The sequence below is a fragment of the Miscanthus floridulus genome, chromosome 18 (genome assembly GCF_019320115.1).
Source record: "Miscanthus floridulus cultivar M001 chromosome 18, ASM1932011v1, whole genome shotgun sequence".
NCBI lineage: Eukaryota > Viridiplantae > Streptophyta > Magnoliopsida > Poales > Poaceae > Miscanthus > Miscanthus floridulus.
In genome coordinates this window covers 47,902,521-47,917,084 of record NC_089597.1, presented here as the reverse complement: position 1 = coordinate 47,917,084, position 14,564 = coordinate 47,902,521, and the positions used below count along the sequence as shown (strand labels likewise).

Genomic DNA, 14,564 nt, shown 5'->3' with positions numbered 1-14,564 from the left:
ATACGCAGATAGCACGGGCGTATCAAATGGAGTTGTGGACCAAGCTCGCATCCGATCTTTAGTTCGCAGTGGACGCCACGTGAGATCTCCACCCCCTGACGACCGCCTCGCTGTAGAATAGAAAAAGGCTTCCGCGCGTGATCAGCTCCAGAATCCAAGCTGCTTGTCGTCATCGTCTGGCAGACTGGCCCACGGGAAAGGTCCCACTTGCCAGTGGCACGGATAACCCGAGACAAAGTCTCCAACAGTGGTAATCCTCGTGCCGGCCAACTTCGCTTGCTCACTTGATCCGCTTTGCTCTGCTCTCGGTCTTGGTTCTGCTTCGGCTCGTCGCCGGCGGGAGACGGTGCGATGTCGTCGACCGCGGCCCCCGTGGCCTTCATCGGCGCGGACGAGCTCAGCGTCGAGCTCGCCGCCTCCTTCCTCCGCTCCGGCGCCCGCGTCCGCTCGTTCGTCCCCGAGGTCAGTCTCTGCTCGCCCCGATCACCAACCTTCCGCTCTTCCTCCCCCCCTAGTTTCGCGCTGGAACTTCTCCGGTATGATCACGCGCGTGTCTGATTAGTGACTCCTGCGCAGGCGGAACGGTCGCCATCTGCGGCGCTCGCGGAGTTGAATGGCCTCCTCCGGTGCGCGAGCCCAGTGGAAGCCGCGCGAGGTGAGCCTGCGCTCTTGGGCTCCAGTACTGGCTCGATTCGATCGGTTGTGCGGGATGCGTGCCTATTTGGGTTGGTGGGTGTGCAACTGTGGAGTACGCTGCTATGCTTCCTGCGTGGCTGCGATGCATTTGTTGGAATGTCGAGGTGATCGGGTCATCGGGCTAAGCTGATCGCGTCTTTCGTTAACTGCAGATGCTGCGCTGGTCGTCGTGCTAAGCGATGCTGGTGGGGTTGACGAGTTGTTCTTCGGAGTTGAGGGTATCGCGAAAGGTACGTGTGCTTGAGTTATCCCGTTGACTGCTTCTGGCCACCTTAACTATCTACTCTACAAGGTACTGTATAACTTATATATAAGGTTTATTTGAGCATTTTAGGATTACGCGCGGGTTCTATTGTATTGATTCGTTCGACATTGCTGCTTAGCCAGTTGGAGAAGCTGGAGCAGAAGCTTACAGGTAAAATACTTTGCATGCCATGCCATTCGCTTCCCAGCCTGGAAGGGCTATTGTGCCAAGAGCTCTATGTGCATTTTTTTTGTTATAGACATAGCAAATCAGCACATTTAAACGATCAAATTTTCATGTTTAACTGTTTGAGTTTAAATGTGACTTCATTTTTCGAGTGAGTATATTTGATAATTTGAATGATACCACTTATATACCCATTGAGATCCACATGGTCATATGGAGGACCTTAGCTTGGTGGTACTTAGCTAACTTAATTTACCATACAGATGAGAAGAAGGATGTCTTCCTTCTGGATGGATACATTTTCAGTGGTTTATCTGATGAACTAAAGCAACAGATTATTGTAAGCAGTACAGCATATTGGGAATCTGAATACCATGTATCTTCATTTTCCCTTTCTCTTATCACTACTTACCTTGTATATGCCAGATTGTTGCATCTGGGAGACAGGACGTATCAGAAAGAGCTAGAAAGTTTTTCCATAGTAAGTCAAAAGATGTGTAAATTTCTTTGCCAATATTTCCATCTTCTTTTATATCTTATGATGTGCTAAGATGCAATAATGTTGAAATTCTAATTTACCTGGTGATATTTTCAGGCCTATACAATACCGTTTACTTTGCTGAAGGTGAATTTTGCACTAGCAGGTTTGCTCACCCTTTCTGACAATAGTAAATAGTGTTCTATTTCAAGAATACGTAAGGATAATTACATATCATATCATTATAGAAGGACAAACAATCCAATACTACCCTATAGCCATGCTATGGAAGTTGGAACATCAACAGTAAAAAAAGTATCCATACCAATTACTGCAACTATCATACGTCAGTTTAAAATATATATGTTTTTTTATGTCTGCAGCAAACTTAGGGTGGTGAATGATTTGCTGGAGGGCATTCATTTTGTTGCGTCTATTGAAGCAATGTATCTTGGTGTTCGAGCTGGGATTCATCCATCAATTATTTATGACATAATATCGAATGCTGCTGGGAGCTCAAGGTTATGGGAGTTTCTTTATTCTTTTGTGTTCTGTCTAAACAAATAATACCTGACATTCTGTTTAATAAAATTTTACTACACTGATTACAGGATATTTGTGGAGTTAGTTCCAAAACTTCTGAGTGGGGATCCTTTGCTTATTGATTTTCTAAACTCAGCAAGGAAAAATGCAGTGAGTTCCTATTCCCTTTTTTCTGATGAGAGTTGTAAGGGTTCCATTCTTACTTTCCACATTCTTGGGTCCTCTTAATTCTTTATATTTGCCATCCTGGTAGTGCTAACAGGAAAGAATTATCTCTATTGCATGGCTAAATGCTTCTCTTTCTGAATCTCTAATAGTTTCACTTTTACAAATTGTAGAGCCATGTGATGGATATGGCAAAGTCAGTAACATTTCCACTGCCACTTCTGGGTGTTGCCTATCAACAATTGATACATGGTATGCCTAAAGCTTCTTTACATGTTGACCCATTTGCTAGCCAGTGGCAAACACTGACCTGATATCATTAATGTTTGGAATCAAAGGCTTGAGATAATCCATCCACGTTTATTGTCTGTCTTAGCATATCTAGAAAATTGGATCCTTTGCAAGCTTGCTTGTGTGTTTTTGGTTCATCCACTCTTCTTTGTACTTATTTGCAGGTTCTTCAGCAGTAACTGGAGATGGATCTGCCTCACCGCTGAAGGTGTGGAATAGTTGTTTGCATTTAAAACCTGCTAACAGGTGCTCTTTTTTAAAATCTGTCTTAGAATTTGGAATTTCGTATTTCAGGTTTGGGAAGCATCATTTGGAGTAAATATTGTAGATGCTGCCAGTCAACAAATCTATGATGCAAGCAAATTAGCTGATCAGCTTGTTATGGAATCTAAAGCAGCAAAGCGGATTGGCTTCATTGGTCTTGGAGCTATGGGCTTTGGAATGGCATCCCATTTGCTGAAATCAGGGTTCTGTGTTGTTGCTTATGATGTGAGAACTCTTCTGACTTTCTTATCCTTCCCAACTCCATAATTTGCCCTTTGTATTGTTGCAGTAAGGTAAAAGAACTATACACAGACTTTTCCTTTCCAAGTGCACATGTGTTTCTTTAACATTTTTCGCATCCCAGAACTCTGACCAATCTCTTGATGTTTGCTGGATTCAATCACAATTATAGTTTGTTGGCTGTTACCTGTGTTTATAAGTAACAATGAATGCATTAGATTTAATCCCAAAGCAATAGAAAGACCAATATCTTGAACTTCAATCAGTTTTTTTTGTAGTAACTTTCTATAAATTTATCTATGATCCTAGGGCTATGTCATAGAACATCCTGCTCTCCTTTTCCTTTTCTATTCTTCTTTGTTTTTGTGTATGTGTGTACATGCCCTCAACGAATAGCTTTTCTCCATTTCTGATTTAGGTCTACAAGCCATCAATGGCCAGGTTTGCTGATTTAGGTGGATCAACAAAAGGTTCTCCTGAGGAAGTAGCAAAAGGTGACTTACAAAATTTTCCATACTGTCTACATTCTGCATCCAGTAAAGTTTTCTTGATCATAACTTCATAAGTTATTGGCTGGACATAGTAGCTATGACCTGTTCGGCTGCTCTCATGTAAAAATTTAATACTGTATCATTTAATCTTGCAGGATAGATCATCTGTATCTAAATTTTTTTTACTGATCCATTTAACCATGTAATTTCATTTCATGAGTATTCATGTACAAGGTAATATCACTGATGTAAATGAGTGTTAGTACTGCTCCTTTCCGTTCAGCTAGAAGAATGTTATAGTTGTTACCTTGCACAGAGTTTGAGCTAATTAGTTATTACTTATTAGTGGCACCATTGATGATGTACTAACCATGCAAGCTCATTGCAGATGTGGAAATACTTATTATCATGGTTGCAAATGAGTCTCAAGCTGATAGTGTTCTTTTTGGAAATGCTGGTGCTGTACCAGGTAATCTGTACAAGCTTACCCCTTATGTTCTGCTTTGCAGAATAAATTCTTCTACCAAATTGGTTTACTGCTGCTGAGATTTAATTCTACTGATGTCAATGTCCTTTTTCAGTGTTATCTGCTGGAACATCTGTCATCCTTTCTTCTACAGTTTCTCCTGGATTTGTGATCCACCTCAACAGAAGATTAGAAGGTAACAGCTCTTAGCATATTTTATTTTCCAAAATAAGGTTCTAGATTGTCCAAATTGTTTGCATGGTTCATTTATTTATCTTGATGATTTTATCTTCTAGGCACACCAATGTTTATTTATTCTGGTTGATATTAAAGAAACAAATTAAACATTTTTTTTGGAGAAGAATTGTAGTAATTTGGTATTATTTTTATCAAGGGACTGTTATAGTCATGGAAGCCACAACTTGTAGAAGTGTTGACGATGCGGCTAACAGTTTCTGTGATTTAAAAATTTAGCATGTTGTGTTCTTTCTGCGATAAAAAAGTTAGTTTCATTGACTATGCTTCCATACAGCTGAATGCCGACAGATAAAGTTGGTTGATGCTCCAGTATCTGGTGGTGTCAAAAGGGCGGCAGATGGGACACTAACTGTATGATTACTAATACATCAATTTGATATGGACATGATGTTGCAACCCTAGTTGAAATAACTCTGTGCATTATCTTAACAGATAATGACTTCAGGGACAGATGAAGCTCTGCATTGCACTGGTTCTGTTCTATCAGGTAATAAAGATGACTACCTGACACCATCATATTTAGTTTCAAGACAAATATCCAGAGATTGTCCAGTGGCTTATTAGTCTTACATAACAGCGCTGAGTGAAAAGTTGTATGTAATCAAAGGAGGATGTGGAGCTGCAAGGTGATATATACATCTTAATGTCTTATAGTTATTTGCTTTGATTCTTCATTCTTCTTACCTTGCGGTTTCCTATCATCATTGGGTGGCTGTACGTGATATACCTTTAAAATGAATGGTTACATTTTAGCATAAATGTGTACCTATTTCTCATTCTTTCCAGTTCTGTTAAGATGGTCAACCAACTTCTTGCTGGGGTTCATATAGCCTCAGCAGCTGAAGCCATGTCATTTGCTGCTCGACTAAATTTGAGAACGAGAAGAGTCTTCGAAATTATGCAACATGCAAGAGGTTATTCATGGTATATTTCTTTGATTACCCTTGCTCACTTTAATCACGTCACTTCTCAATCATTCGGTATCTAAACTTAGATTGCTTTTCATGTTGGTTGACTAGCAAACTGATAAGGAAAGAAATGCACACATGCAATTCAACTAATTTTGCTAACTGCTAGTTCCTTTCGATTCCATACTCCATACTTTAATGATCTTCTAGAACTCTTTATGTGATGCTTGTATGCTTTACAATGTGTTAAGGTGGCAATGTGATTGCTTAATCAGTATCCATCGTGCAGGATGTTTGGAAATCGTGTGCCACACATGCTCGGTAATGATTATACACCTTATTCTGCTGTGGATATATTTGTCAAGGATCTGGTATGGATAAATGATCTTTTATTTGCTGATGTTGTTAGCTACCATCAATATATTATAATGCTTGCATCTTGTCTTTTCCAGGGTATAGTATCTTCTGAAAGTTCCAATTCGAGGATCCCAGTGCACATCTCTACTATTGCCCACCAGCTGTTTATTTCAGGTTGTTTTTTCTGTAAGAAAACAAAAAACTCATTTCATTCTATTCCAAATGGTGATCAATTCAATGTTGTATTCTTGCTTTTACATGGAAAATGTCCTGAGTAATGGTGCCGTACAGTATTCTAAAAAACTAACCATCAAGCAATATGTCTTCTTTGGAAATAAAGTTATAAATGTGGTGCTACTATTTAGTTTTGGTGATGCATTTGTAACAGGATCTGCTTCTGGGTGGGGTAGATATGACGATGCTGCCGTTGTGAAGGTGAATATTTTCTTTTTATGATCATGCTGAAATATGAAAACCCTCATTTGATCACTCATTTGGTCTTTCACAATTTACTGTGTAAATTTTAGATTGATCTGATGAGGATTGTGATTGCAGGTCTATGAGACATTAACTGGTGTAAAAGTTGAAGGGAAGGCTCCCATGCTCAATAAAGAAGATGTCCTTCGTTCTCTTCCTGCTGAATGGCCAGAAGATCCAGTTGATAATCTTGTATCTATTGCATCTCATAGTAGCAAAAAGATTCTTGTAGTTTTAGATGATGATCCAACTGGAACTCAAACAGTTCATGATATAGAAGTTTTAACTGAATGGTAAAGTCAGAATTTAATGTTTTCTTTAATCCATATACATGTTCCACTTGCAAAATTTAATATATGAGCTTCATTCATAAATACTTGGTTTCTTAAGATTAGCATGCGATTTAAAACCGCAGGCCTGTTGAAGCCCTTGTCGAACAGTTTCTCAAGCTACCAACTTGCTTTTTTATTTTGACAAACTCTCGTTCCATGACTGCTGATAAGGTAAGGGAATGAAGTTCTAAGCAGTTTTGAGTAGTTATATTTGGAGCCCCTTCAAATATCTATTTAAGGAATGAAGTTCTAAGAAGTTGAGTAGTTATATTTGGAGCCCCTTTAAATATATATTTAACATTTTTCACTTAAATATATATTTAATTGTTTTCACTATAACAGGCCATGCTGCTAGTACAAACTATCTGCAGAAATCTTGAAGCTGCGGCAAAGAAGGTCCCTGGTGTTAGTTATACAGTAGTCTTGAGAGGTGATTCAACTCTACGTGGTCATTTCCCAGAGGTTAATATCTAAAGTCATTGATGTTTTGAGTTTTCTTCTCTTTCGTTTTCCGTGGTCATCTTGTGTTCTTCTGCTTTCAGGAAGCTGATGCTGCTGTCTCAGTATTAGGTGAGATGGATGCTTGGATAATCTGTCCATTTTTTCTTCAAGGTGGGAGATACACTATTAATGACGTCCACTACGTCGCAGACTCTGATAGGTAATCTATGCAAGTTATTTAAATAAATGATATCACAAAAGGTTGATGGTCCAGATATTATCTACAGATTAATTCCTGCTGGTGAAACCGAATTTGCCAAGGATGCAGCTTTTGGCTATAAATCTTCCAATCTCAGACAGGTAAGTTTCTAGAGGAATTATTTTGGTAAAATGAAGAGCAAGACCTAAGAAATTTGCTTTGTACTTGAATGTGTAGTGGGTTGAAGAGAAGACTAGAGGACGGGTTTCGGAGAACCAAGTTTCAACAATTTCCATAACTCTCTTGCGTAAACAAGGACCAACTGCTGTCTGTGAGCATCTCTGTAGCTTGGAGAAGGTATTTCATAAAATGATACTTCATGTGGAAGTTAATTTGCTATTGACTTAAAACGATCAGAAAACAGTCGTCTAAATTTAGCGAGCCCTTTGTATTATGCATTGTGAATGCACCTGTCATGGTTAGTATCAAACCATGACAAATGGGCTGGCCTTGAGATGATTTCACCTAATGCTGTCTCAAGGAAGTGGATAAGCTTCTGGAGAAAGGGGTTAATTCATTGATTCTTCTTGTTGCCTTGGAACTCTAGAAACAACATAACGATGTTGTTTTCAATTCTGCTACCCCAGATGCCAACAAAGTGGAATCGTGAATCAAAGAAGGCACTCTTTGGTGCATGGCCAGTGCTAAGGAGCTCCAGGGCCTTCTCCTGGGAATAGGCTAGGTGCTTAGTTGTTGCCTAGTTTGTTTCCTTGGTCCGGTAGTGTGTTTTTTTCTGTGTTGCGTCTGTTATAATCTCTCTGGGCTAGTGTAAGAGTCTGGTGTTGTACAGTCTTTCTTCTACTTTAATGAAATGATACACAGCTCTCCCCTGTATTCAAGAAAAATGGTTAGCACCAAACAAAAAAGAACAAAGTGGCTAATGACTATTATGATTTTCCATAAAAACTTGCACTATACATCACAATGAATCACAATAGTACCATAACCCCAATTTTCTTGTTCTACTTTCTGTTCTTGGTCCACTTTGATATTTTCTGACAAGGAGTTTGTATGTTTGTAGGGCTCTGTGTGCATTGTCAATGCTGCTAGTGACAGGGACATGGCCGTCTTTGCTTCTGGAATGATCCAGGTACAATTTTCTCATAGTATCAAGTTCTTGTCAAGTAATATATGATAATATGTTTTATTCTGTCACCAGTGCCATTATCTAAAAAAAAATTCTGTCACCAGTGCTCCATTTTGATATGCCATTGTTCTTTTCCTATTGTTAATTTGGCAGGCTGAATTGAAAGGAAAGCGGTTTCTCTGCCGCACAGCTGCAAGTTTTGTGAGCGCAAGGATTGGGATCAAGCCAAAGCCACCTATCTGTCCAATTGACCTTGGCTTAAAAAGAGCTTTAACTGGAGGCCTCATAATTGTTGGTTCATATGTGCCAAAAACTACAAAGCAGGTCAGACTTCTAGCGATTTAAGCTTCTCTCTTTTTTTTCTTTTCAGATTGTATCTTCTCATGTATAATCTATATTTGCGTTTATTAGGTTGATGAGTTGCGATCACAGTGCGGGCAATCTCTTCGAGTAATAGAGGTAAGTTATATTTGTTGTCATGCCTAAACATGAAACTATGGCATCTCCCTGGATAAGATCTAAGTAGTTTATTTACATTTTCTGTTTTGAATTTGGACTACTTATGTTGAGATCTTTTCTATCCAATGTGATCTCTTGCTTCTTTGTTAGGTGTCTGTCGAGATGGTTTCAATGAAATCAATGGAGGACAGAGATCAAGAAATCAGCCGAATTGTTGAACTAGGGAATGCTTATATACAATCCAGAAAAGACACTCTAGTTCTCACCAGCCGCGAACTCATTACTGGAAAAAGTTAGCATCTTTTCAATTACTCTGCATCCAGTTATATTTTCTGTTTATTAGCATAATAGTGATGAGCTGAGACAATCTTGATATAATTATCTATTGCACTATTATAGTATGATATCATGCTTTGTTGGCACATCTGGGGAGATGCTTTTACCCATGTTTAAGTATGAATAGAAACACTATAGGAAGGCGAACCAAAATTTGTCATGGATAAGCTAAAAGTGCTGATTATGTCCAAGTCAAAAACACTGCTTGAGACATGGAGTTCTGTACAATTTTTTATTCGTTTGAGAGTTGTGAATTTACAGACAAGCCCAAAGCAAGTTGATCATCCAAATCATCTAAAAGAACATCTCTAGCATGCATAATAGCCTTATGTAATGTCTGGAGATTATCCAAATCAACTCTCTAGAATTCTGTTTTGGAGTCTTATCCCACCATGTCTAAACTCTAAAAACAGGGACATGACCATCCCATCCTACCATGTCCTAAAACCAAGCGCATGCTAAGGTTTTCAAAATATGACTTATAGCTACTGATGTTTTCTCATTGAGCTGGTAAGCATTAGTAGCGCACTACTTGGGAACTGATATAACTCTATTTTCTTTTTAGGCCAATCGAAGTAATGTTTTTTCTTCCTTTGATGTTTGTCCTAAGTAGTTTGACCTCCTAAGATCTAAGAAGAGTGTACCTAATATGTTGCAGCTCCTGAGGAAAGCTTAGAAATTAATTATAAAGTGAGTTCAGCACTAGTGGAGATTGTGAGAAGGATTGATAGTAAACCTCATTACATTATTGCAAAGGTAACAGTTTCACAGTTTTTTTCCTTTTAACTATATTAACTTGTTAGTTGCACTCAAGTTCATCATATTGCACTTCATATGCATATAGATAATTTATTACAGCTTTTCAAGAATTGGCCATTTCTGGAATGATTGCTGTTAAACCAAATTATTGGTTCTGTTTTCTTTTTTACTTTTTGGTGCAGTTTTGAGATAGAATTACACCTACATGTTTCCTTCAATGAAAAAACAATGTATGCAAGTGCTGCTGTGCTAGTTGAGAAAAAAGAATGAGCCCACATGTTGTGAACGAAATTGACTTGTGAAATTAATTTTAATGTGACTCACACAGGGAGGAATCACTTCATCTGATATTGCTACAAAAGCTTTGGAAGCTAAACGTGCCAAAGTCATGGGACAAGCATTAGCTGGTGTACCATTGTGGCAGCTTGGTCCTGAGAGTAGATTTCCTGGGGTCCCTTACATTGTTTTTCCTGGTATTAAACATTTTAGTTTATATTCCACACTAACACAGAAATAATTTAACCTTTTCACTCAAGGTAACATCATGCCCCTCAAACAGGTAATGTTGGTGATAACAGTGCTCTTGCTAAAGTGGTGAAAAGTTGGGCTTCCCCATCTAGAAGTTCTACAAAAGAACTTCTTCTTGTAAGATTCTCGACATTTCAAAGTCTTGTCAAGGCTAATTTCTGGACCACTAATCGGATTTAAATTCTCCTTTAACTATTTTCTTGTTGTAAAGAATGCGGAGAAGGGCGGTTATGCTGTTGGTGCTTTCAATGTGTATAACCTTGAGGGAGTTGAAGCTGTTGTTGCAGCAGCAGAGGCTGAAAAGAGTCCTGCTATCCTGCAGGTTAGGAACTTCAATATGCTTATTTTCCTGAAATCACATAATGCAGAAAACATAATTAAATTCGTTAGGTTCTCATGCCTTTTCTAATGTGGGGGTTCGGGGGGTTCATAATTGTTAGATGAATAAATGTAGCTTATTTGTGAGTAGCGAGTCTATGTTCATTGTAGTGTTCTGGTGATGTTCCTTGTAGTTCGGTGCTCTGTACTCTTTCTCTTCTTAATGAAATGAAGTTCCTGCTATCCTGCAGGTTCTTTGAAAGCAGTACCACGTAGCTCTTGATTATGAAAATATAGTATATAGCATTGTTAAAGAATATGAAAATTTAGTATAGCGCATATACTATCTCGAGTTTTTATCTTAATTGCTATGGTTGCTGTTTAGATTCATCCCAGTGCTCTGAAGCAAGGTGGAGTCCCATTGGTAGCATGTTGCATTGCTGCTGCAGAACAATCCAGTGTAAGAGAAACTTGAGAATCTACCATTTTCAAAGAGTGCAAATTCAACTATCTGTACTCCTAAATAAACCACATGTTTGACAATTATCTGAACAAATTGAATACTCTAGTGGTTCACATTCTGTGATTCTCTTATCACAGGTGCCTATCAGTGTTCACTATGATCACGGCATTTCCAAGTCAGACTTGCTTCAAGCTCTTGAAGCGGTATGTGAAGATCCATGGTTTCCTCAAATATGCATTACCAAAGATGACATGCAAGTGCATTTCCTAACCATTAATCTTGAGTTTTTTTCCTGGTCAACTGCCGTGACCCTTGAATTTCCAGGGATTTGATTCAGTGATGGTGGATGGTTCCCATCTAACTTTAAGGGAGAACATCTTATACACAAAGAGCATATCTTCCTTGGCTCATGCAAAAGGTTTACTTGTGGAAGCTGAGTTGGGTAGGCTTTCAGGCTCTGAAGATGGCCTGACCGTTGAAGAATATGAAGCAAGATTTACTGATGTTGCCCAGGTGCGATTCTTCTTCTACAACAATGTTAACTGAGTGGCCTTCTACTGTGATACTTGTGCCTATTTCTAAGGATATCTGTGCCTTCGTGGTACATATTTACAGGCTGAGGGATTTATTGATGAGACAAGCATTGATGCTCTAGCAGTTTGCATTGGAAATGTTCATGGAAAATATCCACCTAGTGGACCAAACCTCAGATTTGACTTGCTAAAGGTCAGACAAATTCAACTGCACTTGCATGTGGAACGTATCATGAAAATTTCTTTCAGAGATATTTGCATTGTTTTGTTGCCTGCTCTTTTTTTTAAGTTTATGTTGCCTGCTTTTAATTGAGTAATCCTTACAGAATCAGCATGTTTTTAATTGACTAATGACAGGACCTCCGTGCATTGACCTTAAAGAAAGGAGTTAGCTTGGTTCTCCATGGAGCATCTGGTCTACCTCATGAGCTCGTAAAGGTTTGTTAGGTTCTTTCAGTTATTCATTTATTAGATTAGTATAAATCTGTAGTTTCCTGCACCAACTCAGCCTTTTTTTTTAACACAAAGCCCAAATGGTTAAGTTAGAGTAAAGGAAGGGAATCCATCCTTCTATCATTTTCTAGACTTTCTGCTAAGCTAGTTCATTCAAGATGCTCAACGTGGTATTGGAGCCTAGGGTTGTTTGTCGAAGACTTGTTTAAGGCATTTACGACAGAAATAACCGCATTACTTAAACACTGAATTTATTTTCCTGCTGCAAACCTGCAAATAGATCATGAATAGGTAGATTTTAAGCTCTAGTACAATGTTGAGGTTACTAAATTTTCCATTGTTCCTGGATAAAATATAGACTGCAGACCAATTCGTGATTCAGTACAGAATCTTATGCTATTAATGAGCCCATATCTCAAGTATTATTAGGATAAAACTTAGTATTGTGCAAGCGCAATAACAATGCATTAATTTCTGGAGCAGGAGTGCATAGACTTGGGCGTGAGAAAATTCAATGTGAACACCGAGGTTCGGAACAGCTACCTGGAGTCCCTTGGAAAGCCAGAAAAGGACCTGATTCAGGTCATGGCGTCTGCTAAAGAAGCAATGAAAGCTGTGGTAGCACAGAAGCTGCGCCTCTTTGGATCTTCTGGGAAAGCCTGAGCGAAGTACTTGCACCGGCAACATGCAGTACGGGGGGCTTTGGCGGCTGCATCGTCGGATTCGTGATGATGATGCTACTCTGCAGTTGCTTACAGATACAGCTCATTGCCGTATACATAATCCGGAGAGCTCATTTTCGCTGAACAGCTGAAGTGCTTATTGTATTTTGCAATGTGGCGCAACTAAGGCTAATTCGTAAATCGTAATAGTGTATGCTACCCCGCTGTAAAATGCTACATCGTTAATAAATGCCAGTGTGTTCGCTGTGCCTTTATTTATTCTTTTATTGGCATCTTTCTTTATTGGTCTCTCTGTGGTGCGGGACGACATACAGTGAGCTAGTGGCCACTGAAGAAAGCCGTGTCATCTACTTAGTTGGCGTATGTGCCTATTTATGTTTTCCAGTTGCACTGTCTTGTGGGCCCTCATGGTCAGACTCGGTAAGCGCACATAAGTGCCGCACTTGTATCTTATGGGGAGATTTAGACATTACATCGTAATCAGAAATCGCCAAGGCGGAGGGGTTTGCCCTGCCGGCGTCCTCGTAATCGATTTCCTCTTTCGTGCTCACGTCGACGGCGATCGCCGGCGGTCAAGGGTGTGACAAGTGGTATCGGAGACGACCTATCCTCGGCGTGGGTGACGAGCGCGACGCTCTTCCTCATCGCTCGCTACCCGGCACTCCGACGACTCTAGTGGCGGATCCAGTGGTCCGACGCCCTACCACCACCCCACCTCCACCATCATCGCAGTCTGCCGTTCACCCTCATGTACCGTCTCGATTCCGTCACTTCGATCTACAGCTCGTAATTCTGGTGGGCAGGTCGATCTCCGTCACACCCGTGTGGTGTTCAACGCGAGGTCCCAGAGGTCCCTCCTTTGGGTTGAGTTGGGTCAGTGACGGCTTTAGTGTCGTCTACCTGGAGATCCACCATCTCCACCAGTCCACCATCCCAGATCACTTCCACCAAACCCTAATCCTTCCTCCGATTACACCGACCTACTCCATCTACGGCTCAACAAATGACTGAGGGGCAACCTAAACCAGTTGTTTGATTCACCGAGTTGGTTCGGATTCTGCCCATCAGTCATCACAGCTCCACTTAAACCGTCGAAGCAGACCCAAATTCTGTTGGACACCATGGCCAAGAGTGCTGACGAAGAGAAGCAGTTCATGGACCAGGTCATGGAGCACTTCGATCTGTTGTTCACCAGAGTCAATGATATTGGTGAAGTTCAACAGCAGATGAAAGCCCAGATGGATATAAGAGGAGTAGCCATGGATAACTACTCTGCTGAACAACACATGATAGCTCAACAAGTCAAAGCCAATGGGGCAGCAGTGGCACAGTTGACCATGAGACAATTTGACAATGAGGCTGCATATGATGATGATGATGAGGTATCCATGGTGTTTGAAGAGAAGGAATCATTTCACAATGTCTTTGCCAAGGATAAAGAGACACATTGCCCAGCTAGGCTATGCCCAAAATGCAGTTCCCAAAATTTGATGGTATAGACCCCAAGATATGGAAGGACAATTGTCAGAGTTACTTTGAGCTTTACCAGCTGCCAGAGGGCATGTGGATTACGGCTACACATTTGCATTTTGAGGGTAATGATGCTAAGTGGTACCAAGCTTACAAACAAAACCATACTTTCAGGAATTGGGATCATTTTTGTGTTGTGGTAGAAGAAGAGTTTGGAGCCGATGATTTTAGAACAACAATGAATGACTTATTGGACCTCAAGCAGACTAGGACAGTGGCTGAATACACCACACAATTCCAAGCTTTGCAATTTGCTGTTACCATGCACAATCCTAATTATGATGAAATGTTTTTCACACCTCATTACATAAGAGGACTC

At 40.1% G+C, this 14,564-nt stretch overlaps 1 protein-coding gene across 1 annotated transcript; it reads left to right on the top strand.

Moving 5' to 3' along the window:
- The first annotated feature begins 258 nt into the window (after positions 1–258).
- Positions 259–12,973, top strand: LOC136520258 (uncharacterized). Its single transcript, XM_066513712.1, has 42 exons — positions 259–462; positions 577–655; positions 849–926; positions 1,031–1,111; positions 1,390–1,466; positions 1,553–1,607; positions 1,722–1,770; positions 1,988–2,125; positions 2,216–2,297; positions 2,486–2,564; positions 2,768–2,811; positions 2,898–3,092; positions 3,526–3,601; positions 3,987–4,067; positions 4,180–4,260; positions 4,597–4,673; positions 4,755–4,809; positions 4,900–4,948; positions 5,109–5,246; positions 5,520–5,601; positions 5,683–5,761; positions 5,976–6,022; positions 6,143–6,357; positions 6,480–6,567; positions 6,739–6,858; positions 6,939–7,057; positions 7,125–7,197; positions 7,274–7,393; positions 8,118–8,186; positions 8,337–8,507; positions 8,595–8,642; positions 8,793–8,934; positions 9,637–9,734; positions 10,066–10,210; positions 10,297–10,382; positions 10,477–10,587; positions 10,969–11,043; positions 11,184–11,249; positions 11,371–11,559; positions 11,662–11,772; positions 11,937–12,017; positions 12,516–12,973. Exons 1-42 carry the CDS (start codon positions 352–354, stop codon positions 12,693–12,695), a joined length of 4,140 nt encoding a protein of 1,379 aa, XP_066369809.1. The 5' UTR covers positions 259–351; the 3' UTR covers positions 12,696–12,973.
- The last annotated feature ends 1,591 nt before the right edge of the window (positions 12,974–14,564 follow it).

What these genes read in the sequence shown, in the direction of transcription:
- LOC136520258 (XM_066513712.1), top strand. Translation starts at nt 352, where the DNA reads ATGTCGTCGACCGCGGCCCCCGTGGCCTTCATCGGCGCGGACGAGCTC. An exon ending in CTATCAACAATTGATACATG is followed by an intron (nt 2,565 to 2,767) that starts GTATGCCTAAAG and finishes ACTTATTTGCAG; the next exon opens with GTTCTTCAGCAGTAACTGGA. An exon ending in ATAGAAGTTTTAACTGAATG is followed by an intron (nt 6,358 to 6,479) that starts GTAAAGTCAGAA and finishes TTAAAACCGCAG; the next exon opens with GCCTGTTGAAGCCCTTGTCG.